Here is a 26,916-nt window from a genome sequence, read left to right on the forward strand (position 1 = left end):
TACTTATGTATATCATAAACAGTGGCCCTAGCACGGATCCCTGTGAAACACCACTAGTCACCTTTCCCCATTTCAAGAAACTCCCTTCAACTACTACTGTCTCCTGTTCATCAACCAGTTCTTTATCCACCTAGCTAAAACACCCTGCACACCATGTGACTTCACTTTCTCCATTAGTTTACCATGGGAAACCTTATCAAACGCCTTACTAAAGTTGATGCATATTACAGCTACAGCCCTTCCTTCATCTACCAACTTGGTCACTTCCTCAAAGAACTAAGTTGGGGAAAGCATGATCTCCCCTGCACAAAACCATGTTGCTTATCACTGATAAATCCATTCTCTCCCAAATATAAATAGATCCCATTTGTCAGTACCTTCTCCAGTAGCTACTTCTTTTGCCCATTTGTTGTTTTACCTCTCGCTCACTGTTGGGATGCCTATTGTACAGCCCCAACAATGAAACTACACCCATCTCATTTCTCAGTTCTACCCATAATGCCTCACTGCTCAAGCCCTCCGTAGTGTCCTCCTTTAGTGCAGCAGTGATATCATCCCTGACCAGCAATGCAACTTCTACCCCTGTCTGAAGCATTTATATCCTGGAACATTAAAAAAATGGTACGTTGGCTTTCATTAGCAGGGGGATTGAGTTTAAAAGCTGCAAGGTAATGCTGCAACTCTATAAAGCCCTGGTTAGACCACCCTTGGAGTACTGTGTTCGGTTCTGGTCGCCGCATTATAGGAAAGATGTGGAACCTTTAGAGAAGGTGCAGAGGAGACTTACCAGGATGCTGCCTGGACTGGAGGGCATGTCTTGTGAAGTAAGGTTGAGGGAGCTATAGTTTTTCTCATTGGATCAAAGGAGGATGAGAGGCGATTTGATACAAGATGATGAGAGGCATAGATATAGTGGATAGGGCATGAAATGGCTCTCACGAGGGGACATAATTTTAAGGTGATTGGAAGGAGGTTTAGGGGAGATGTCAGAGGTCAGTTCTTTACACAGAGTGGTGGGTGCACAGAATGCACTGTCAGCAGTGAGAGTCAGATACATCAAGGACATTTAAGCGACTCTTGGATAGGCACATGGACAATAGTAAAATGTAGGTATGTAGGTTATTTTGATCTTAGAGTAGGATAAAAGGTCAAGGCACAACATTGGAGGGGGGTGGGGCAGGCCAATATTTTGCAGTACTGTTCTATATTCATGTTCTTAATTGTTGGGGGAAAAACATCTGGTTCATTAATGTCCTTTAGAGAAGGAAATCGGTCATCCTCACCTTGTCTGGCCCACCTGCTGAGAGTCTGGAGTCAATGAGGTTGATTCTCACCTGGCTTCTGAACTGGTCTAGGAAACCACTCAGTTGCATCAATCACTACAAAGCCTCAAGAAAGAAATGAAACTGGATAGATCACCAGGAAAAGACAATGGCAGAAGCAGCTCTGTTGGACCCTGTAGAGTCTTTTTTTTAAAAAAGCATCTGGGGTCCAGTGCCAAAATTGAGAATACTGTCAGACTAGTCAAAGAACAGCCAATTGTAATCATACTCTCAGAATCACACCATACAGATAAAGTACCACAAACCACCATCACCATTCCCGGGTATACAAGGCAAAGCCAACAGAGGCGTCAGCAGAGTGGCAGAGTCAGGAGGGAGTTGCCTTCTAAGTCCTTAACATTGACTCCAGACCCTATGAAGTCTCAAAACTTCAGGTTAAACGTGGGCAAGGAAACTTTCTGCTGATTACCACGTAATGTAGCCCCTCAGCTGATGAGTCAGTACTACTTCATGTTGAAGAATACTTAAAGGAAGCATTGAGAGAAAGCAAGGGTGAAGCATCTCAATGTCCACTACCAAGATTGGCTTGGTAGCAGTACTATTGATCAAGATGGTTGGGTCCTAAAAGACATAACTGCTAGACTGGATCTATGGCAGATGGTAAGGGAACCAACAAGAGGGAAAAACATACTTGACTTCACCCGTACCAATCTGCCAGCTAAAGTTGCATCTGTCCACGACTATCAGTTAGAGTGACCACCTTTTACTTCACGTGGAGACAAAGTCTTGCATTCACATTGAGAAAACCCGTCATCATGCTGTGTGGCACTGAGCTAAATGGGAGAGACTTCAAATACATCAAGCAACTAGACTGGGCATTCATGATGTATTGTGGGCCATCAACAGCAGCAGAACTGTACTCCAGCACAATCTGCAACCGCATTGTCAGGCATATCTCCCACTCAACCTTTACCATCAAGCCAGGGGATCAATCCTATTTCAATATAGAGTGCAGGAGGGCATGTCAGGGTGGGGTGTCAATCCAGTAAAGCCACCAACAGGACTATTTGCGGGCAAAACAGCATAAGCAGCAAGTGATAGACAGAGCTAAGCAATTCCACAACTAATGGATCAGATTTAACTCTGCAGTCCTGCCACATCCTGTCGTGAAAGATGGAGGACGAATAAACAACTCACTGGAGGTGTTTCACCAAAAATTCCCATTCTCAATGATGGAAGAGCCCAACTCTTCAGTGCAAAAAATAAGGTTGAAGCATTTGCAGCAATCTTGATCCAGAAATGCCAAACCAAAACCTATGACCACTTTCACTAGAAGGAGAAGGGCAGCAAAACATGGAACACCACCTTTCCAAGCCACTCACCATCTTGACTTGGAAGTATACCTGGTTCCTTCACTGTAGCTGGGTCAAATTCCTGGAATTCCTTCTGTAAGCGCATAATGGGTCAACTTGCAGTGCATGGAATGAAGAGGTTCAAGGTGGCAACAACTCATCACTACCTACTCAGAGGCAACTAAGGACAGGCAATAAAAAGATAGTCAGCCAGCAATGTTCATGCACGTGTGAAAAAAAAAGATTTTGCCCTCAACTCACATCTGAAAATTGTTTATATACACAGTTATTGCTCCATATTCATGAGAGTTCCATTTATGAGAACCCCTGCAAATGATGAAATTCGCCAGTGTGGAGCTCATTTAAAAGGTCAGAGAAAGGGTAAATATTGTGCAGTATTGAATTTTTGTTACTTGTTCTTATGTGGATAGATGAAATAGCAATTAATGATTTCATGGATATAGAGGAATTACGGTAAATCAGAAAGAGTCCCAACACTGATAGGGAACACTACTTTCAACCGGTCTCTAGTCTGACAACTAGGAGAAAGTGAGGACTTTTCCTGAAGGGCTAATGCCCGAAACGTCGATTCTCCTGTTCCTTTGATGCTGCCTGACCTGCTGCACTTTTCCAGGAACACATTTTTAAGCTCTAGTCTGACAACTGCCAAACTACACCTATCTATACTTTCATGTCCATGATTTCCCTTACCACTGATGTAAGACTCTCCGGGACCTTGCCTGTGGTTAGAATACAAATTATCTGTCAAAGCCTCAGCTTTGCCTGATTTAATATCTTGGGGTAAACCCCTTTATGCTCTGGGAACATATCTAACTTGTCAGTAGCTAGCTACCTGATAAAGGAGCAGTACTCTGAAAGCTTGTACTTCCAAATAAACTTGTTGGCCTACAACCTGGTGTGTGATTTTTAACTTTGTCCACCTAAGTCCAACACAGGAACCTCCACATCATTAAAATACCAATAAACCCCTCTCTAAACCTACCATCATCCATGTCTTTTTTCTCTGTGAATATTGATGAGAAGTGTTCTTTTCTGTCTCCTATATATACTCAAAGCCTTTGTTTGATTTGCTTCCTAAACCTTAACATATGCTGACTTTTTCTCTTTTTAACTAATCTTCTAGCATCGTTTGTCATCCAGGGTTCCCAAATCTTGCCATTCTTATGTCTCATCCTTGTTAGAACACGCTGTCCTGAATTCTGGTCTACTGCCTTTTAAAAGACTCCCATATGTCAAATGGGAATTACTTTCAAAGAACTGCCCTGATCCGGTTTTTCTAGTTCCTGTTTTATACAGTTGTAATTGGCCTTTCCCCACTTTTGCCTGGCAATTAGTGTTACTTTTTTCTATAATTATCTTAAAACTTGTGGAATTATGATCACTGTTTCCAAAATTTTCACCCACTGAAACTTCGGTCACCTGGCCAGGCTCGTTCCCCAATAAATGTCTGATACAGCCCTTTCCCTAGTTGAGCAATCTATTTATAGTTTCACGAACCCCTCCTGGGTGCATTCGAGAAAGTCTACCCAATCTAAGCCCCTGGCTAAGTCCCAATGAATATTAAATTAGATTCCCTACAGTGTGGAAACAGGCCCTTCGGCCCAACTAGTCCACACTGACCCTCAGAAGAGTAACCCACTTAGACCCACTACCCTCCGACTAATGCACCTATTGCTATGGACAATTTAGCATGGCCAATCCACCTTACCTGCACATCTATGGACTGTGGGAGGAAACCGGAGCACCTGGAGGAAACCCACGCAAACAATGGCAGAATGTGCAAACTCCACACAGTCGCCCGAGGCTGGAATTGAACCAGGGACCCTGGTGCTGTGAGGCAGCGGTGCTAACCACCGAGCCACCGTCCTGCCCAACTAGGTTGGGTGATATTTTCTCTGGAGCATTAAAAATTGAGGGCTGACCTTAGAGGCTTAAAATCATAAGGGGTATGGAGAAAGTGAATAGCCAAGATCTGTTCCCTAGAGTGGGAGAGTCCAAAACTAGAGAGCATAAGTTTAAGGTTAGAGGGGAAAGATTTAGAAGGGACCTGAGGGGCAATTTTTTCCACACAGGGTGGTGCATGTATGGAATGAACTACCAGAGGAAGTGGTGGAGGCTGTTACAATTACAACATTTAAGAGGCATCTGGATGGGCTTATGAATAAGAAGGGTTTAGAGGGAAGTGGACCAAATGCAGGCAAATCCTAGGTTAATTTAGGATAGCTGGTCAGCATGGACAAGTTGGACCAAAGTGTGTGTTTCCATGCTGTACATCTATGATTCTATGTTCTCTACATCTGCTTCTTGATCCAAACAGGGTCTGTTAAGATCATGAGCATCTCTCCCCCCATCACTGTATTCCAAAAACCAGTTTGATGACGAGCTTGAGACTAGCAATTGGGAATTTACCAATTGGGGAATTTCAAAAAAAAAGAGTGGGCATGGACGAGGTGGCACCATACCTGGGAAAGATAAATGAGGACAGACAGAGAAAAAAATGGTTACCTGTAGAGTATTGAATGATGTAGGTAACATTTGCTGTTGTGTAGATCCAAAGAGATGCATTTTGAATTGGAGTTCTCCCTCCCGCTTAACTGCCCCAAAGCAAGCCACTCAGCTCAGGTCAGTTAGAGATGGAGAAATATTGGTCTTAGCAATGACATCTACAGTCCACAAATAAGCCTCATGAACGATTTACTGAAGCTCATAATCTTCCAGAATCAAGTTAGGTGGTTTTTGTTTTGCTCCTTGAGCCAACCTGAAAATGATCCACCTAGGAATATTGGAGAAATTGAAGTCACCTGGTACCACAAACCTGTTGTTTTTACATCCTTCCATAATCTGCTTACATATCTGTTCCTCTAATTATTGCTGGCTTTTGGGAGGCCTATAGTATAAACCATTATAGCGATTGCACATTTTTTATTCCTGAGGTCCACCCATGTTGCCTTGTTGGATGAGCTCTCTAAGAATCTCTCTTGGTGCAGCTGTGACATTTTTCTTAGTCAGTAATGTAACTTCTCCAGCCTCTTTTACATCCCTAACTATCACTCCTGGAATAGTGTGCTACCAGGCCTACTCTTCTCTCAGCCAAGTTTGTGTAATGGTTATATCATGGTCCCATGCACTAATCCAGGTTCTATGCTCAGCTGTTTTACCTTTTATACTCCTTGTATTAAAATGAATACACGTCAGACTGTGAATCATGCCATGGCCGTTAACCTGGCCCTAACTGTTCTTCCTACTAGATTTGCTTGTTTTCATGTCTTTTTTTTAATCCAAACACTCCACATGTTGACCTACTGCTGGAAAAGTGCAACAGGAGAGTCGATGCTTTGGACATAATGAAATGACCTGATGAAGGGCTTATGCCTGAAGCGTCGATTCTCCTGCTTCTTGGATGCTGCCTGACCTGTGCTTTTCCAGCAGCCCACTCTTTACTCACCTCTTTTTCTGCCTATGCTGTTAGTATCAATACAGACCGTGACCTCTGGCTGTTCACCCTTTCCCTTCAGAATATCCTGTACCTGCTCAGAAATATTGACCCTGGCATCAAGGAGGCAACAGTGTCTAGGAGTTGCCTAGGCTAAAGAATCACTGTCATAGAGCACAGAAACATTTCGATCCAGCTAGTCAATGCTGAATATAATATCAAATGAAACTGGTCCCACCTGCTTGCTCCTGACCTATAGCCATCCAAACCTTTTCTATTCATGTACTTAGCTGAAAATGTGTTGCTGGAAAAGCGCAGGTCAGGCAGCATCCAAGGAGCAGGAGAATCGATGTTTCGAGCCCAAATGTCTTTTAAATGTTGTAACTGTGCCCACATCCACCAGTTCCTCAGGAAGTTCATTCCACAGGCGAACCACGCTCTGTATTTTTAAAAAAATGCCCCTTATCTTTTTAAAAAAATTTCTGCCCCCTCACCTTAAAAATGTGCCCTTTAGTTTTGAAATTCCCCATTCTAGGGAAAAGACACCTACCACTAACCCTATCCATACCCCTCGTGATTTTATAAACTTCAGTAAGGTCTTAACCTCCTATGCTCCAGTGGAAAAAGTGCCAGCCTATCCAGTCTTTCCTTACAGCTCAAACCTACCATACCTGGCAACTTCATGGCAAATTCCTTCTGAACCCTCCCTAGCTTGATAATATCCTTCCTATAACTAGTCAACCAGAACGGGACACAGTATTTCAGAAGAACTCTCATCAATTCCTGTATGACTTCCCAGCTCCCTATACTCACAATGAGTAATGAAGCCAAGTGGGCTAAACACCTTTTTAACCTCTTGTCTATATGTAACGCAAACTTCAATGAATTATATGCCTGAACCCCTAGGTCCTTCTGTTCTACAACACCCAAGGCCATGTGCAGGAGACCGTTTTGAGGTTTGAGAGTGATCCAGAGCTTGGATGAGAGAGATGAGAACAGTGTAGAACCTCAAAGGGATCTTGAAACATTGAACAGTAAACAGATATGTGGCAGATCAAGTCCAATGTTGAGAAGTTTGGGATAATGCATTTGACTATTATATCATGGGGAGACAACATTTTTTTTTAAAAAAAAGGTCCCACTCGAAAGATCTGCAAGGGCTGAGAGACCTTGAAGTCTATGTGCATGAGTCATTGAGGGTGGTAGGACAGGTATAGAAAACTAATATGGCTTGCTATGTGGCACCGTATCAAATGCTTTCCAAAAGTAAAGGTGGTTACTAAATTAGAAATGTTTGGGATTGATGGGTCTTTGTCCTCGTGGATTAGAATTTGGCCATCATGTCCATGATTTGCATGAAAATGTAGGTGGTGTGATGACAAAAATTGGTAAAGCTGTAGACAGTGACACAGGATATCAAAAGATGCAGCAGAATATAGATCACCTGACAAGTTGGGCAGACAAATAGCAGATGGAGCTTAATCTGGACAAATATAGGGTGATGCATTTTGGGAGGTCAACTACAAGAGGAAAATGTACACCATATGGCAGAACCTTTAGGTGCACTGATACCCAGAGGAATCGTGGGGTGCAAGTCTATTGTTCCCTGAAAGTGGCAACACAAGTGGATACGGTGGTAAACAAGGTGTATGGAATGCTCACCATCAGTAGGGGCACTGAATATAAATGGTGGCAAGTCATGTTGAAGCTGTACAAAACTTTAGTTAGGTCACATTTGGAGAAGTCTGTAGATCTTGTTACCACACTATAGGAAGAATGTGGAGGTTATGGAGAGGTGCAAAAAAAGTTTCCCAGGATATTGCTTGGATTGGATTACATTACCCATAAAATGAGATTGGACAGACTTGGGACTGTTTTCACTAGAGCTTTTGAGGCTGAATGACGATCTGACAGAAGCAAATAAAATCAAGGTATGGATAAAGTGAATAGTTGGGAGATATTTCCCTAGGTGGAAATGACAAATACTCAGGGCATAGGTTTAAGGTGAGAGCAGGGAAGTTTAAAGGCAAGTGAAAGTAAGTTGCTTTCTTTTAAAGACAGCGGATGGTAAGTACCCAGAACACGCTGGCTGGGAAGGTGGTAGAAACGGATACGATCGCAAAGCTTAAGAGGCAGAGACATGAACAGGCAGAGAATAGAGGGATACAGACCATATTCAGGCAAACAGGATTAGTTTAGAATTGCACCATGGTTAGCACAAGACATTGTGGGCTGGAGGGCTTTTTACTGTGATGTTCAATGTTCCATGAGTTTTAACTAAGTCTGTTGGATGGCATCGTACTCAATACCTTTTTAAGTCCACCTACTGAGCATCAATAGCACCCCCTCATCAACCCTCTTTGTAACATCTTCAAAAAAACACCAGCAAATTAGTAATAATTATTTTAAGTCTATGTTGGCTTTCTTTAACTCATGCATATCTGCCTCAGTGGTTATTAATTTTTTTAAAACTTACTCATTTGCAGGACGTGAGCATCATCAGCTGGTCAGCATTTTTTGCCTGTCCCTACAGTGCACAAAGACACCATTCAAATCTGTACCGAACTTCTGAAGAGCATCCCATCTAGACCCACTCCAGCACTATAACCCCATATGCGTTTTACCACAGCTAACCCATCTAACCTGCAAACCTCTGGACATTAGATGCCAATTTACTTGAAGCATGGCCAAACCACCTAAAATGCACATCTTTGGACTGAAACCTGCTTACCTGGAAGAAAACCATACAGACATGGAGAACAAGCAAACTCCAAACAAATGGTCGCCTAAGGCTGCAATCAAACCCGGGTCCCTGGTGCTGAGGGTAGTAATGCTATCCACTGTGCCATCATGCGGCCCTAAGAGTTGCCCTTCAGAAGTTGTCAGTGAGCTGCTTTCTTGAAAGGGAGGTAGATTCACAATGCTATTCGAAGGGTATTCTTCTTGACCTGCCGCAGTCTACTTGCTGTGGGTTGACCCACAATGCCAACATTAGGGAGGGAATTTCAGAACTTTGACCCAGCGACAGTGAAGGAATGGTAATAGATTTTCAAGTCAGGATGTTGAGTGGCTTGGAGGGGAACTTGCAGTTGGTGTTCCCCTATATCGGATGCCCTTGTACATCTAGATATGTGCTCATGATTTGTAAGGTGCTGTCTAAAGATCTTTGGCAAATTTCTCAGTGCATCTTTTGGAGAATACACACTATTGTAAATGATCATTACTGGCGGGGAAAATGAGTTTTTGTGGATTCTAAGTATTCCCACCACCAAAATTAAACTTATAAATCTGTAATTGATGGGCTAATTTCTACACACTTTAGAATCAGAGGGACGTATAGCATGGAAATAAACCCTTCGGTTCAACTCACCCATGCCAACAAATACCCCAAACTAATCTATTCTTATTTGCCATCATTTGCCCCATAATCTTCTAAACCGTTTCTCTCTCCTCCCCCCACCCCCCAAAAAAAAAATGATATACCCATCCAGATTTTTTTTTATATGTTGTAATTGTACCAGCCTCCACCACCACCTCTGGTTCATTCCATATACACACCATCCTCTGCATGAAAAAGTTGCCCCTTAAGTCCCTTTTAAATCTTTCTCCTCTCATCTCAAAACCTATGTCCTCTAGTTTGGGACTCTCTTGCTTTGGAGAAACTATCTTGGCTATTCACCCTAACCATGGTCCTCATTTTTTAAACCTTGGTAAGGTCACCCCTCTGGTAAAAAGTGAGGTCTGCAGATGCTGGAGATCAGAGCTGAAAATGTGTTGCTGGTTAAAGCACAGCAGGTTAGGCAGCATCCAAGGAACATGAAATTCGATGTTTCGGGCCAGAGCCCTTCATAAGGTCACCCCTCTGCCTTCGATGGGGTAGCGAAAATAGTCCTGGCCTATTCAGCCTCTCCCTGTAGCTCTAACCCTCCAACCCTGGTAAAATTGTTGTAAATGTTTTCTGAACACTTTCAAATTTCAAAACATCCTCCCTATAGCAGGGAGACCAGAACTAAATGAAGCATCCCAAAAATGGCCTAGCCAATGTCTTGTTCAACCGCATCATTACCTCCAATCCCCATACTCAATGCATTTACCAATAAAGGCAAGTGTACTAAAACCTCTTTTGCTTTCCTGTTTACCTACAACTCTATTTCAAGGATCTGTGAAACTGCACCCCACAGTCTCTTTGTTCAGCAACACTCCCCAGGATCTTAATAGTAAGTGAAAAGTCCTGCCCCTGCGTTGCCCTACCAAAACGCATCTAAATTAAACCCCATTTCCTACTCCTCAGCCCATTCGCCCATCTGATCAAGGACCAGATGCATTCCGAGAACCTCCTCCTCTGTCCACTACAGCATTAATCTTGGTGCCATCTGCAAACTTACTAACCATGTCTCCTATATTCACATCCGAATCATTTAAATAAATGACAAGAAGAAATGGACCCAGCACCAATCTTTGCAGCACACTGGTCACAGGACTCCAGTCTGAAAACAACCCTCCATCAACTTCTGTCTCCTACCTTCGAGCCAATTTTGTATCCAATTGGTTAGTTCTCCCTGTACTTCATGGGATCTAACCTTGCTAACCAGCCTACCATGTGGAACTTTATCGAATGCCTTACTGAAGTGCATACAATGTCCACTGCTTTGCCTTCAATATTCATGGTCACTTCAAAAATCTCAATCAAATTAGTGATACACGATTTCCTATGCACAAAGTCATGTTGACTATCACCAACCTATCCAAATACATGTAAATCCAGTCCCTCTGCATCCCTTCCAACAACTGATGTCAGGCTCACAGGTTTACAGTTCCCTTGCTTTTCTTTACCACCTTTCTTAAATAATGGCCATGTGAGCCAACCTCCACAGTCTTCCAGCACCTCAACAATGTTTATCGATGGCACATTCATCTCCACAATGGGCCTAGCAATCAATTCCTACTTTTTCCACAAGGTTTTAGGGCACACATGATCGGTTCACAGGGATTTATGAACACTTCTGCATTTTCAGACATCCAACACCACCCTCATTGTAATATGGATACCTTTCAAGATATCACTATTTATTTCTCCAAGTTATCTTGATCTGACTTTCCAAAATGCAAGACCTCACACTTAGCTACATTAAAATCTATTTGCCATTTCAGATTATGGAAACAGATTATGGAAAGATGTAGCGGCAACAGAGTGGTGGGCAATGGGAGATTTTAATTTCCCCAACATTGACCGGGATACACTTAGTGTCAAAGGTCCTGACGGGGCAGAATTTGTAAGGAGCATCCAGGAAGGTTTAAGTGCAGTATGTCAATAGTTCAACTAGGGAAGGGGCCATACTGGATCTGGTGTTGGGGGAATGAGCCAGGCCAGATGGTAGAAGTTGCAGTGGGGGATTTCTTTGGGAATAGTGATCACAATTCTGTAAGTTTTAGAATACTCGTAGACCAAGATGAGAGTAGTCCTAAAGGAAGAGCACTAAACTGGGCCAAGGCCAATTATACCAAAATTTGGCAGGAGTTTGGAAATGTAGATTGGGGGCAGCTTTTTGAAGGGAAATCCACATTTGATGTGTGGGAGACTTTCCAAGATAAGTTGAAGATAGTGCAGGATAGGCATGTTCCTTTGAAAACAAGGGATAGGAAAGGCAAGATTCGTGAACCGTGGATGACAGAAAAAATCGTGCGACTAGCCAAGAGGAAAAGGGATGTGTACATAAGGTCCAGGCAGCTAAGAATAGAATGAGCCTTGGAGGAATATCAGGAGAGTAGGAACAAATTTAAACAAGGAATCAAGCAGGCTAAAAGCTCATTTTAGTGAGCAGAATTAAGGAGAATCCAAGGCCTTTTATTCAAATATAAGCAGCAAGAGGGTAACTAGAGAAAGGGTTGGTCCACTAAAGGATAAGGTGGGGGGTGGGGGGGGGGGGGGGGGGGGGGGGGGTGGGGTTATGTGTCGACCCTCAGAAAATGGGTGAGATTCTCAATGATTACTCTGCATCAGTGTTCACTGAGGAGAGGGATATGAAGAATATTGAGATTAGAGATAGAAGTTTATTTACTCTGGATCACTGACTTAAAGAGGAAAGACATGTTGGGTAGACTAAAGGATAATAAAGTAGATAAATTCCTCGGAGCGGATGGGATCTATCCCAGATGGCTGAGGGAGACGAGAGGGGAAATAGCTGAGGCCCTGACATATCTTTGTAGCATTCTTAAATACAGGTGAAGTGCCTTAAGACTGGAGAGTTGATCATGTTGTACCCCTGTACAAGAAGGGTAGTAGAGATATTCCATGTAACTACAGACAAGGTGAGCCCGACGTCAGTGATGGGAAAGTTGCTGGAGAAAGTACGAGGGATAGAATCTACCTATATTTGGAAAAGAATGGGCTTATCAATGAGATACAACCTGGTTTTGTGCAGGGGAGATTGTGGCCTTACCAACATAATAGAGTTCTTTGCTGAAGTGACCAATTTGATAGATGAAGGAAGGGCTCTAGACATCATATCCATGTAGTTTAGTAAGGAGTGGATAAGGTTCCCCAGGGTAAACTAATGGAGAAAGTGAAGTCACATGGTGGGCAAGGTGTTCTAGCTGGGTGGATAAAGAACTGGTTGAGCAACAGGAGACAGTAGTAGCTGAAGGGAGTTTCTCAAAATGGAGAAAGGTGACCAGTGGTGTTCCACAGGGATCAGTGCTGGGGCCACTGTTGTTTGTGATACACAAATGATTTGGAAGAGGGTATCGATGGTCTGATCAGTAAGATTGCAGATGACATGGAGATTGGTGGAGTAGCATAGGGGACTGTCAAAAAATATAGGAGAATATAGATAGACTGAAGAGTTGGGAGGAGAAGTGGCAGGTGGAGTTCAATCCAGGCAAATGTAAGGTGATACATTTTGGATGGTCTAATTCTAAAGAACTATTCTGGAAACAAAACAGCCTTGGGAAAACTTGATGAGCAGAGACATCTAAGGCTAACCCTAAGGCTTTCCATAGGTATGTAAGGAATAAACGAATGACGAGTGTTAAATTAGGGCCAATCAAGGATAATAGTGGGAAGTTGTGTGAGAACTCAGAAGAGATAGGGGAAGCACTAAATAAATATTTTTCGAGTGTTCACTATAAAAAATGAAAATGTTGGCAAGGAAGATAGAGATACTTGCATCTAGACTAGAAGAGATTGAGGTTCACAAGGACGAGGTATTAGAAATACTGCAGAGTGTGAAAATAGACAAGTCCCCTGGGCCGAATGGAATCTATCCTAGGACCCTCTTGAAAGCAAGGGAAGAGATTGCCGAGCCTTTGGCATTGATCTTCAAATCATCATTGTCTACAGGAATAGTGCCTGAGGACTAGAGGATAGCAAATGTGGTTCCCTTGTTCAAAAAGGGTAGTAGGGACAACCCTGGTAATTACAGACCAGTGAGTCTCACTTCAGTTGTTGGTAAAGTGTTGGAAAAGGTTATAAGAGATAGGATTTATAACCATCTGATCAGGGACAGTCAGCACGGTTTTGTGAAGGGTAGGTCATGCCTAACGAATCTTATTGAGTTTTTTGACAAAGTGACCAAACAGGTAGATGAGAGTAAACCGTTTGATGTGGTGTATATGGATTCCAGCAAGGCGTTTGATCAGGGTCCCCACATAGGCTATTATACAAAATGTGGAGGAATGGGATTGTGGGAGACATAGCAGTTTGGATCAGTAATTGGCTTGCTGATAGAAAACAGAGGGTTGTAGTTGATGGAACATGTTCATCTTGGTGTCCAGTTACAAGCAACGTACCTCAAGGGTCGGTGTTGGGTCTACTGCTGTTCGTCATTTTTATAAATGAGCTGGATGACGGCTTAGAAGGGTGGGTTAGTAAATTTGTGGAGTTGGAGGAGTTGTGGATAGTGACAAAGGATGTATTAGGTTGCAGAGAGACATAGATAGGATGCAGAGCTGGGCTGAGAGGTGACAAATGGAGTTTAATGGGGACAAGTGTGAGGTGATACACTTTGGACGGAGTAATCGGAATGCAAAGTACTGGGCTAATGGTAAGATTCTTGGGAGTGCAGACGAGCAGAGAGATCTCGGTGTCCAGGTACACAGATCCCTGAAAGTTGCCACCCAGGTTGACAGGGTTGTTAAAAAGGCATAGTGTTTTGGCCTTTATTAAAGGAGGGATTGAGTTCCAGAACCAGGTGGTTATGCTGCAGCTGTACAAATCTCTGGTACGGCCACACTTCGAGTATTGCATACAGTTCTGGTCACTGCATTATGAGGAGGATGTGGAAGCTTTGGAAAGGGTGCAGAGGAGATTTACTAGGATGTTGCCTGGTATGGAAAGAATGTCTTACGAGGAAAGGCTGAGGGCCTTGAGGCTGTTCTCGTTAGCGAGAAGAAGGTTGAGAGGTGACTGATTATCTTGTATATCTCTATTCAGAGGGTTAGATAGGGTGGACAGGGAGAGCCTTTTTCAAAGTATGGGAACGGCAAACACAAGGGGACATAACTTTAAAGTGAAGGCAGATAGGTATAAGACAGATGTCAGAGGTAGTTCCTTTATTCAGAGTAGTAAGGGTGTGGAATGCTTTGCCTGCAACTGTAGTAGATTCGCCAAGTTTAAGTGCATTTAAGTCGTCATTGGACAGGCAAATGGACATACATGGAATAGTGCAGGTGGGATGGGCTTCAGATTAATATGAAAGGGCAGCGCAATATCAAGGGTTGAAGGGCCTGTTCTGCGCTGTAATGTTCTATGTTCTATCTGGGAGTTCAAGTCCATTGTACCCTGAAAATAGCTGCACAGTTGGATAGAATGGTCAAGAAGGCATATTGTAAAATTGCCATCAGACTGGTTATTGAGTACAAGAGCTAGCAGGTCATGTTAAAATTGTCCAAGACTTTGGTACAGCTGCATTTAGAATACTGTGTACAGTTCTGGTCGCCACATTACCAAAAGGATGTGGACGCTTTGGAGAGGGTGTAGAGGTGATTTACAAGGATGTTGCCTGGTATGGAAGGTGCTGGCTATGAAGAGGGGTTGAGTAGATTAGGATTGTTTTCATTAGAAAAAAAGGAGATTGAGGGCGGGACTTGACTGAGGTTTACAAAATCATGAAGGGTATAGACAAGGGTGGATAGAGATAAGCTTTTACCCAGGGTGGGGATTCAATAACGAGGTGTAATACATTCATGGTGAGAGGAGAAATGTTTAAGGGGAATACATGCAGGAAGTACTTTACAGAGAGGGCTGTAGGTGCCTGGAACGTATTGCCAGAGATAGCAGAGGCAGGCACGGTAGATTCATTTAAGGTGCTGGATGTAGGTTTGCTCGCTGAGCTGCAAGATTCATTTCTTGCCGTTTTGTTAGCCTACTAGGTAACATCTTCAGTGGGCCTCATGCGAAGCAATGCTGAAAATTTCTGCTTTCTATTTATGTTTGGGTTGGTGATGTCATTTCCTGTGGTGAAATCACTTCCTGTTACTTTTCTCAGAAGGTAGAAGATGGGGGTCTAACTCAATGTGTTTGTTGATAGAGTTCTGGTTTGAATGCCATGCTTCAAGGAATTCTCGTGCGTGTCTTTGTTTGGGTTGTCCTAGGTGTGGTCCCAGTCGAAGTGATGTCCTTCCTCATCTGTATTTGAGGATACGAATGAGAGGGGTCATGTCTTTTTGTGGCTAGTTGGTGTTTATGTTTCCTGGTGGCTAGTTTTCTGCCTGTTTGTCAAAGTTCTTACATGGTATTTTGTAAATGACATTAGTTTTGCTCATTGTCTGTATAAGGTCTTTCAAGTTCATTAGCTGCTGTTTTAGTATGGGGCTGTGGACTACCATGATGTTAAGTGGTCTGAGTAGTCTAGCAGTCATTTCCGAGATGTCTTTGATATAGGGGAGAGTGGCTAGGGTTTCTGGACGGGTTTTGTCTGCTCGTTTGGGTTTGTTGCTGAGAAATTGGCGGAGTGTTCAGTGGGTACCCGTTCTTTTTGAATACATGGTATACGTGATTTTCCTCTGCTCTGCGTAGTTCCTCTGTGCTGCAGTGTGTGTTGGCTCATTGAAATAATGTTCTGATGCAGCTTCGTTTGTGGGTATTAGGATGATTGCTTCTGTAGTTCAATATTTGGTCTGTAAGTTTTGTTTTTCTATAGACACTGGCTTGAAGTTCCCCATTGGCTGTTCACTCTGTTGTGCCATCTAGGAATGGCAGTTTGTTGTCGTTTTCCTCCTCTTTAGTAAATTTTATGCCAGTAAGGGTATTATTGATGGTCTTGAAGGTTTCCTCTAACTTGTTTCGTTTAGTGATGACAAAGGTATCATCCATGTGGTGGACCCAGAGTTTGGGTTGGATAGTTGGCAGAACTGTTTGCTCAACTCTCTGCATTACTGCCTGTGCTAAGAACCCTGATCTCTCTTGCACAAAGTCATGTTGATGACTCCTAATCAAACCCTGTATTTCCAAATGCATGGATATCTTATCCCTCAGAATCTTCTCAAGTGACTTTCTACCACAGATGTTAGGCTTAGTGGTCTATAGTTCCCAGGGTTTTCTTTGCAGCTCTTCTTGAATAAGAGCACTTTTGCTAACGCCCTGTCTTCCAGGACCTCACCCGTGCCTAACAATGATGCAAAAATATCAACCAGGGCCCCTGTACTTTCTTCATTAGCCCCTTGCAGTGTTCTTAGACATATCTGTCTGGGGCCAGATTTATCCACCTTCACACATTCTAATATGTCTAAGACCTCCGCTACTGCGATATGGACTGCCCCCAAGATCTCACCACCAACTTCCCCAAGTTGCCAAGTCTTCAGGTCTTCCCTCACATTAAACAGGGGAGAAATATTCATTAGTCTCTCTTGCGGTTCCATGCATATGTCCGCTATGATCATTGAGGGGTCCTATTCTCCCTCTGGTTATTCTTTTTCCCTTAATATACTTGAAGAACCTCTTTGGATTCACCCTGATCTTCTCAGCCAAGGCTATCTCGTGCCCTGTTATCCATTTTGAGCCCTGATGACTGAATTAGTCACCTTGGCTGGATTGCACCTGTTCCTTTGGTGAAGACAGGTGTAAAAGTATTCATCTAACATCATGCACGTACTCACCATTTTGGTCCTAACCAGCCCTTCTTGACCTTTGCTCGCCTTTTTCCTATTTGAGTCTAAAAAATATTTTGAGATTACTTTGGCGGTCAGTTGAGCTGGGAATATATATTGTTTATGAACTACGTGGAATCAGGATGATATTGAGCTATTACATTACAGTGTGGAAACAGGCCCTTCGGCCCAACAAGTCCACACCGACCCGCAACCCACCCAAACCCCTACATTTAACCCTTACCTGATACTACGGGCAATTTAGCATGGCCAATTCACCTGACCTGCACATCTTTGGACTGTGGGAGGAAACCGGAGCACCCGGAGGAAACCCACACAGACACGGGGAGAATGTGCAAACTCCACACAGTCAGTCGCCTGAGGCGGGAATTGAACCTGGGTCTCAGGCGCTGTGAGGCAGCAGTGCTAACCACTGTGCCACCCACTATCTGGATTGCAAAGACTTTTAACCAAGAGTTTGAAGGGAACCTAAGTCGTTGCTTGGAAATGAAGCCAACAGTTTAATTTGGACTGCAGGCAAATGACTTTGGAAAATTAACCTAGCAAAGCTTTCAGTAAGATGAGAGATGGGTTTTTTTTTCCCTCAAATCCCCTCCAATCTTTCACTTTAAAATTATGCCCTCTTGTCATCAATCCTGTGAGTAAGGGGAACAGTTACTTTTTATTTATTGTCCATGGTTTTCATAGGAGTGTACACCATCAGATATCGCCCACCACAATCTTTTCTGCTCCAAAGAAAATAACTCAAGCTTATTCAACTTATCTTCGTAGTCGATATGCTCCATGCCAGGCAATATCCTGGTGAATTTCCTCTGCACCCCATCCAGTGTAATTATATCCTTCCTATAGTTGGTGAGCAGAACTGCACACCGTACTGCTGCTGTGGCCAAGCCAAAGTTCTGTCCAGCTCCAAAATGATCTTCCTGCTCTTATAATTTATGCCATGACTGAAAGGCAAGCATCACATAAGCAGCATTAACTATCCTATTAATTTGTTCCGCTAAGAACCCTGATCTCTCTTATTATCTCTATTACAATCATTAGGGACTTGTGGACAAGCACCAAAGATCGCTTTTTTGCCTGAGCTCCTACCATCCTGCCATTTATTGAGTAATCCCTTGTTGAGTCTTGTTACTTCTTCAAAAGTCCATCATCTCATTTTATCAGGGTTAAACTCGGCACGGTGGCACAGTGGTTAGCACTGCTGCCTCACAGCGCCTGAAGACCCGGGTTCAATTCCCGACTCAGGCGACTGACTGTGTGGAGTTTGCACGTTCTCCCCGTGTCTGCGTGGGTTTCCTCCGGGTGCTCCGGTTTCCTCCCACAGTCCAAAGATGTGCGGGTCAGGTGAATTGGCCATGCTAAATTGCCCGTAGTGTTAGGTAAGGGGTAATGTAGGGGTATGGGTGGGTTTCGCTTCGGCGGGTCGGTGTGGACTTGTTGGGCCCAAGAGCCTGTTTCCACACTGTAAGTCTAATCTAATCTAAACTCCATCTGCCACTGATCTGCTCTTCTGACCAACCCATTTATATCTTCCTGTAACTAACACCTTCCTCCTCACTGTCAACCATCTGGTCAATCTGTGTCATCTGCATACATACTTAGCATCCCTCCCACATTCTCATCAGCATCATTGGTAATGACTTACTGTATTCAGTTACAAGAAAGACAGAAGAGAGGAATTGCTTATGTTTCATCTGCAAAGTTTTGTGGACTCCAGCATTATATTTTATCCTTACCTTCCATAGCAGCCTGTAGAGCATTGATGGGGTCGATTTCTGTTATAATAACTCTGGCTCCAAAACTTCGCAGAGCCTGTGCACAACCTTTGCCCACATCACCATATCCTGCCACCACAGCTACTTTACCAGCAATCATGACATCAGTGGCACGCTTGATACCGTCAACAAGTGATTCTCGGCACCCATACAGGTTATCAAATTTGCTCTGGAGAAAGAAATTGAGAGTATTAAGAAACCAATAAAATAACTTTTAAACTAAGTTTGCTGCCAGCATACCCACTCCACTGTTTCCAGCTTCTTTCAAATACATCAACTCTTTGTTGGAAACGAGTCCACGGAGGGATAGATTAACACACTAACTTATACACCATTGGTTAGAGGGTCCTAATACAACTGCACCTAATCTACAATATAAGAAATTGGACAAGTAGATTATATAGCCTCGAGTCAGTTTCACCATTGAATACAATCATAGCTGATCATCCAGCTCAACTCTATCCACTCAGCCACTCTCTACATCCCTAAGTTCTCAAAAAGATTAAATCATCTCCTGACCTCAACCTTAAATATACTCAACTAAGAGAGAGACTCAATCTCCTGTTCCATCATTCATTGAGATCATGGCTGACTGGTGATATAACACCACCTACTCGCCTTTACTCCAAATTCCTAAATATGTTTGGACAATAAAAATGTATCCATCTTACTTGCCATTAGCAGAATTTGTTTCAAATGTTGCATTCATTTCCTGCAATACTTCCCACTGTCACTTTGGAAATATCTTCTAATTTTCAGACTCAGTCACAGCAGGGAACAGGCCCTTTAGTCCAAACATGTACCTAAATCAAACTAGACTTACCTACCTGTGCTTTGCCCATATTCCTCCAAACAATTTTTATGTATGAACCTGTCCAAAATGTTTTAACTGCACCTGTATCTATCACTTCCTCTGGCAGCTCATTCTACACATAAACCACTGTGTACTTTATGGATCCTTCTCCTCAAACCTTAAAAATGACCCCTAGTTTTGAACTCCCCTACCCTAGAGAAAAAGACTCTTGCAACTTACCATGCCCCTTGTGATTTCAATTTCCAATACCTCAGTGAAAAAAGTATGTTTTTCCAATCTATTTTTATCTATGAAACCATCCATTCCCAGCAACATCCTGGTAATTCCTTTTTGAACCCTCTCCAGTTTAAGAATATCCTTCCTATGACAAGATAACCAGAACTACACACAGTACTCCAGAAGAGGCCTTGCCAACATTCTATACAACCTCAATGTGATGCCCCAACTCTTATACTCACAATCAGAGCTGTACAGCATGGAAACAGACCCTTCAGTCCAACTGCTGTCCCTTTGCTGTCAAAATATCCTAATTTAATCTATTCCCATTTGCCAGCATTTGGCCCATATCCCTCTAAACCCTTATTATTCATATACCCATCCAGAAGCCTTTTAAATGTTGTAATTGTACTAGCCTCCATCACTCCTTCTGGAAGCTCATTCCATTCACAACATCCTCTGCAAGATACAGATGTCCCTTACGTCCCTTTTAAATCTTTCCCTTAAACCTATGCCCTCTAGTTTTGGACTCCCCCAACCCAGGGGAAAGACTTTGGCTATTCACCCTATGTCCCTCATGATTTTACAAATCTCTAAGGTCACCTCTTAGCCTCAGACACTCCAGGAAAAAAACAGTCCCCTTTCTCTGTAGCCCAAACCCTCCAACCCTGGCAATATCCTTGTAAATCTTTTCTGAACCCTTTTGAGGGCCAGCAAGGTTGAGGTTTCAAAGTTTGAGAGAAGATTTGTAGCTCGGGTGCTCGTTGTTATGGTTCTGTTCGGCGAGCTGGGAGTTTTTGTTGCAAACGTTTTGTCCCCTTTCTAGGTGACATCCTCAGTGCTTGGGAGCCTCCTGTGAGGCTATAAATGCCAGAGGAATCAGCACAGAAGCACTTCACAGGAGGCTCCCAAGCACTGAGGATGTCACCTAGAAAGGGGACAAAACGTTTGCAATAAAAACTCCCAGCTCGGCGAACAGAACTACAACAGGTTGAGGTCTCATTTAAGGGTATAGAATATTCTGTGGTTATTATATGTATATTTTACACATTGTTAGTTTGCTCTACAATTTCAAACACAAAGTTAGTGCTTTTAAACTACATTTTAAAATTTCACCTCTTTAAAATAGATAATTTGAGTAGCAATTATTTAAGTTCTGCAGCTGCAGTGAGCTGTGTTGACCAGCTCCTCAAAATTTTCAAGAGATATTCCACGGAACCTTCCTGAATATACTTCACAAGCACAATATTTGAGGAAGTGCCATCAAAACAATGCCACTTTTAAAGTATTACTGAATTTTTTCAAGAATTGCAACATTGTACTTTTCCCAGCAGATTTTGAAAGAACATGTTGAAATTTGTACTGGAGCATGGATGTGATAGTGCTGTTAAAATACCCAAGGGTTGGCCTTGCCTCATTTAGGGGGTCACATGTTCCATTCCTGTCCAGGATCTGAGCACATTATCGTAGGTCATCACTGAAATAAGGCATTAAGGATGCTCCAGCTTTCAGGTGCACTTTCCACTCAATGGATGCAAATAGTCCCATGACACTATTCAAAAATCAGCAAGGGAACTTTCCCACCATCTGACCAACAGGTTTCCTCCAACCAACCACTTGGGTTGTTGTTTATGAGCATTTACCGTGCACAAATTGCCTCCCTATTTCCCTAAAAGACAACAGTAATTCAGTTCAAAACGAACACAATGGCGGTGAAGCATTTTGAAAATGTTGTTAGGATCGGTTGTTTCCCTGGTGCCAGGATCAGCAGGAAGTCATTGTCCACATTTGAACCAACGACATAGGAAGGCAAAAGGTTGAGATTCTGAAGGGAGATTAGAGAGAGAGTGAGGCAGAAATTTAAAAAGGAGGTCCTCAAGGGTAGTAATATCTGGATTACTCCCACTGCTACAAGCTAGTGAGGGCAGGAATAGGAGGATAGAGCAGATGAATGCATGGTTGAAGAGTTGGTGTATGGAGAAGGATTCAAGTTTTTGGATCATTGGAATCTCCTTAGGGGTAGAAATGACCTGTACAAGGAGGACGGAACTAGAGGGCATAGGTTTAAGAGGGGAAAGATATAAAAGAGACCTAAGGGGCAACTTTTTCAACGCAGAGGTGGTATGTGCATGGAATGAGCTGCCAGAGGATGTGGTGAAGGCTGGTACAATTGCAACATTTAAGAGGCATTTGGATGGGTATATGAATAGGAAGGATTTGGAGGGATTTGGGTTGAGTGCAGGCAGGTAGGACTAGATTGGGTTTGGATATCTGGTCGGCATGGGCAGGTTGGGCCAAAGGGTCTGTTTCCATGCTGGACATCTCTATGACTGTTTCTTTCCTGTTTGACTTTTCTGCCTTTGTTACACGTGACCAGAAACAGAACAACGGTCTACAGGATAGGAGAGACATAACAGTCCGGGGAACTATGCTGAATCTGCCATGGTAGATGAGCAAACTTGAATCTAATAAATGTCTAAATACGTGTGACTCTTGACCCATACCAATGTGGTTGACCCCAAATACTCTGAAATGGTTTAGCAAGCTACACTGTTGTAGCAATCGCTATGAAGTGTCAAAAAAAATGAATCAAATGTGTGACATCAGCCTAAGCATCAGGAATGACAATGGCAAAAACATCCTCATCGACGTTGCAGAGTTTTCCTGAACATCAGGGACCTTGTGCCAAATTAGGAGCTTTCTCACAAATCAGTAAAGTAGTCTGAGCATCATACGCAATCATACCTTACAATATCTCAGACACCATCACCATCCCTAGATACACCCAGTGAGTCCTCAATGTTTATTCCAGACATAGTACAATGTAATCAGGATGTTTCCTTGCCTATCTGTACTTGGCAATTTGTATTCCTCCACATTGAACAACATTCGGAGGAAGTACTGAGGGTGGCAGGGTGCGGAATGTAGTCTGGGTGGGAGATTTCAATGGCCACCACCAAGAGTGGCTCAGCAGCAGCATTAAAGATCGAACAAACTGGGACCTAAAGGACATGAATGCTAGACAGGGTCTATGGCAGGTGAGAGAACCAAGAGGGACTTGACCTCGTCCTCTCTAATTTACCAGCTGGAAATGCATATGTCCATAACAATATTAAGACTGACCACTGCGTAGTCTTTGTAGAGATTAAGTTCTGCCTTCACATTGATAAGACCTTACAGTGTGTTGTGCAGCACTAACACCAAGCTAAATGGGACAGACTTCAAACAGATCTAGCAATTCAAGATGTGCTGTGGACCATCATACTCTAACAAGATCTGCATCCTCATGGCCTGATGTGACCCCCCCTCCCACTATCATTACCATAAACCAGGAGACCACCCCTGGTGTAATTAAGGAAGAAGGGCATGCTAGCAGCACCAGGCATATCTAAACGTGAGATGCCAATTTGGTGAAGTTAAAAAAGGAAAAATCAAAGGAGGAGACATGAAATATAAAGAGTAAAAGCTGCTGTGAGCATTTAAAAAATTAAAACATTAACAAAGCATTGGTCCTAAAGAAAATGAATCTGGTGAATTGATAAAATAAAGAGATGACAGGCAAACTTAACAGATTTTGCATCAGCATTCACAATGCAAATTACAAGTAACATCTGTTTTTCTTTTCACAGATGCTGAAGAACTGCTGACTTTCTCTAGCGCTTTGTTTGTATTTCAGATTTCCATATCTGCAATACTTATATTTAAAGGATGTCCAGGACTGAATAAGATTAAAAGATACATAAAAAATTGCTAGAAATAACTAATTCTGAGGAGCATTTGAATTAAAGGAGAATCAAGAACCTAATAAGGAAACAAAATGGAATATGAATACAATGTAGCTGAAAATGTGTTGCTGGAAAAGTGCAGCAGGTCAGACAGCATCCAAGGAACAGGAAATTCGATGTTTCGGACATAAGCCTTTCCTGATGAAGGGCTTATGCCCGAAACATCGAATTTCCTATTCCTTGGATGTTGCCTGACCTGCTGTGCTTTAACCAGCAACACATTTTCAACTGTGATCTCCAGCATCTGCAGACCTCACTTTCTCCTATGAATGCAATGTAGCAAAAGACAGACTGCAAAAGCTTCTACAGGCACATACAAAGGTAAGATTTGGCTAGAATGAATGTGCATCTATAACGGCAGGAGAATTTATGCTGGGGAATAGAGAAATGGTGGAGAAATTAAATGATTACTTTTGATTAGTAAAATGGAACAAATTTCCCATAACTAGAGATCTAAGGCCTGATAATCTTATTGAATGGCACAGCAGGCAAAAACTATGGTTGATCTTTTCGTGGACTCAGCTCCACGTACCCTCACCATAATCTTTCATTCTTTTACTGTTCAAAAATCTATCTTTGCCTTAAACATTCAACGAGGCAGCCTCAACTACTTCACTGGGCAGAGAATTCCACAGATGCGCAACCCTTTGGGTGAATAAATTACTCAATTCAGTTCTAAATCTGCTCCCTCTTATTTTGAGGTTATGGCCCCTCATTCTAATTTCACCTGCCAGTGGAAACAACATCTCTGCTTCTCTATTCTCTTAGAGTCAGAGGTGTACAGCATGGAAACAGACCCTTTGGTCCATGCCGACAGGATATCCCACCCAATCTAGTTCCACCTGCCAGCATCTGGCCCATATCCCTCCAAACCCTTCCTATTCATATACCCATCCAAATGCCTCTTAAAACATTGTAATTGTACCAGCCTCCACCACTTCCTCTGGCAGCTCATTCCAGACATGTCTCCCCATTTTGTGCTACCTTACATTTATGTAGTGCCTCTTATATTCTCAGGACATCCCTGTGCACGTGATGGTCACACACAATAATGAGATAAACAAGCAGCTGATCTGCCCTGGGTATTCCACATGCACCTATGCCTCTATAATAAAAAAAAATTGCCCATGTCAGAGTCAGAGAGATGTACAGCACAGAAACAGCTATCCCAATCCAATCTACTCCCACCTGCCAGCACCCGGCCCATATCCCTCCAAATCCTCCTAATTCACATACCTATCCAGATGCCTTTTAAATGTTGCAATTGTACCAGCCTCCTTCACTTCTTCTGGCAGCTCATTCCATACAGGTACCACCCTCTGCATGAAAAAGTTGCCCCTTCGGTCTCTTTCATATCTTTCCCCTCTCACCCTAAACCTCTGCCGTCTAGTTCCAGACTTCCCCCACTCCAGGGAAAAGACCTTGTCTATTTATCCTATCCATGTCCCTCATGATTTTGTAAACCTCTATAAAGGTCACCCCTCAGTCTCTAACATTCCAGGGAAAACAGCCCCAGCCTGTTCAGCCTCTCCCTATAGCTCAAACCCTTCAACCCTGGCAACAATGTCTTTTTTTAAAATCTCTCTCCTCGCACCTTAAAAATACATTTTCTAGTCTTAAATTCCCCATCCTATGGGAAAGACACCTACCATTAACCTGAGCTATACCCCTCATTATTTTATGAGTCGCTACATGGTCACCTCTCAACCTCCTACTCTCCAGTGTAGAAAATCTCAGCCTCTTTATAACTCAAAACCCTTTATTACCAGCAATTAACAGCTATTGTCTTTTTTCACAGAATACTGGCCAAAAGCAAAACGGCTTCATCTACTGAATGAATCCAACGCTAGGAAAACTCAGTCCACGGTGTGAGCAGTCCCCAGATCACAGAAGACAATGACCTGTTTTATACAGTGCTTCAAAGTAGAACAATGCCCAAATAAACTTGCAAAAATCCAAGATTTCTTACAACTAGAGTCAATGAAATGCATTCAAAAGATGTGGATAACTGTTCTTTAGCGGACAAATGTTGCAAGTAATTTGCACATTGCAACAGAAAGATGATAACAGCTACTGAAAACAAAAAAACACTGGAGATCACAGGTCAGGCAACATCCATGGAAACACAGCAAGCTAACAGAGCCGAGATCACACTTCAACAGAGCCGGCTTGAAGTGTGGAGGGGGCAACATTTATGTCATAGTTCTGGGGTAGTTGGAGTGCTGTGGGAGAAAGGATGCTGATAGTTCAGATTAAGATAACGACTAGCTGGAGTAGCTAACTAATGGTTATATCAGGGCCAGGTCAGCAAGGGAGACATCTCTCAGACATTCACAGAATACCATGGAATATAGCCTCACTGAACATAATGCCTTATGAAATAACATCACTGGAAGGTGTACACAGTCCCCTACTGTACTCACTGTATACCCATGACTGCATCGCCAAATACCAGATTAATGCCAATTATACGTTTGCTGATGACATCAACATAGTCGGTCGAATTTCATATGGCGACAAAACGGACTACAGGAGGGAGGTGGAAGCTTTGGAAAAATGGTGCACTGAGGACAACCAAGCTCTCAATGCCAGCAAAACCAAGGAAGTCATTATTGACTTTCGGCAGGACGTTACTCACGCTTCCCCCGCCACCCTTTACACATTAACAGCACAGAGGTGGGAACGAATGGAGATCGTCAAGCTCCTGGGAGTGGTCATCCACAAGCTTTCTTGGACTCTTCATGTGGACACACCTGTTACAAAAGGCCCAACAACGCCTCTTCTTCCTCAAGCAACTGAGGAAACATGGCATGATGGCGAATACCCTTATCAGCTTTCATAGGTGCGCCATAGAGAACATTCTGTATCATTACCTGGTATGGCAACTGTACCATTCAAGATCGGAGACTGTTACAGCAATTTTATATCAGAATACCCCCCAATTAATTCTTCTAAATTTCAATGAGCATAATCCCAGTTTAGGAGAAAGTGAGGACTGCAGATGCTGGAGATCAGAGTTGAAAATGCGCAGCAGGTCAGGTAGCATCCAAGGAGCAGAAGAATCAACGTTTCGGGCATGAGCCCTTCTTCAGGAATCTTCTTCCTGAAGGGCTCATGCCCGAAACGTC

General features: G+C 43.0%; 1 protein-coding gene across 1 annotated transcript in view; it reads right to left on the reverse strand.

Annotated features, from left to right (window-relative positions):
- The window catches only part of ahcy (adenosylhomocysteinase), a 110,604-nt gene that overhangs the window by 34,262 nt on the left and 49,426 nt on the right, over positions 1-26,916 (reverse strand). Inside the window, exon 6 of the mRNA XM_060836607.1 lies at positions 18,935-19,142. Coding sequence (XP_060692590.1) covers positions 18,935-19,142 — 208 coding nt within the window. The remainder of the gene's footprint in view (positions 1-18,934; positions 19,143-26,916) is intronic.

Source organism: Hemiscyllium ocellatum, chromosome 15, assembly GCF_020745735.1.
Source record: "Hemiscyllium ocellatum isolate sHemOce1 chromosome 15, sHemOce1.pat.X.cur, whole genome shotgun sequence".
In the NCBI taxonomy this organism is placed as follows: domain Eukaryota; kingdom Metazoa; phylum Chordata; class Chondrichthyes; order Orectolobiformes; family Hemiscylliidae; genus Hemiscyllium; species Hemiscyllium ocellatum.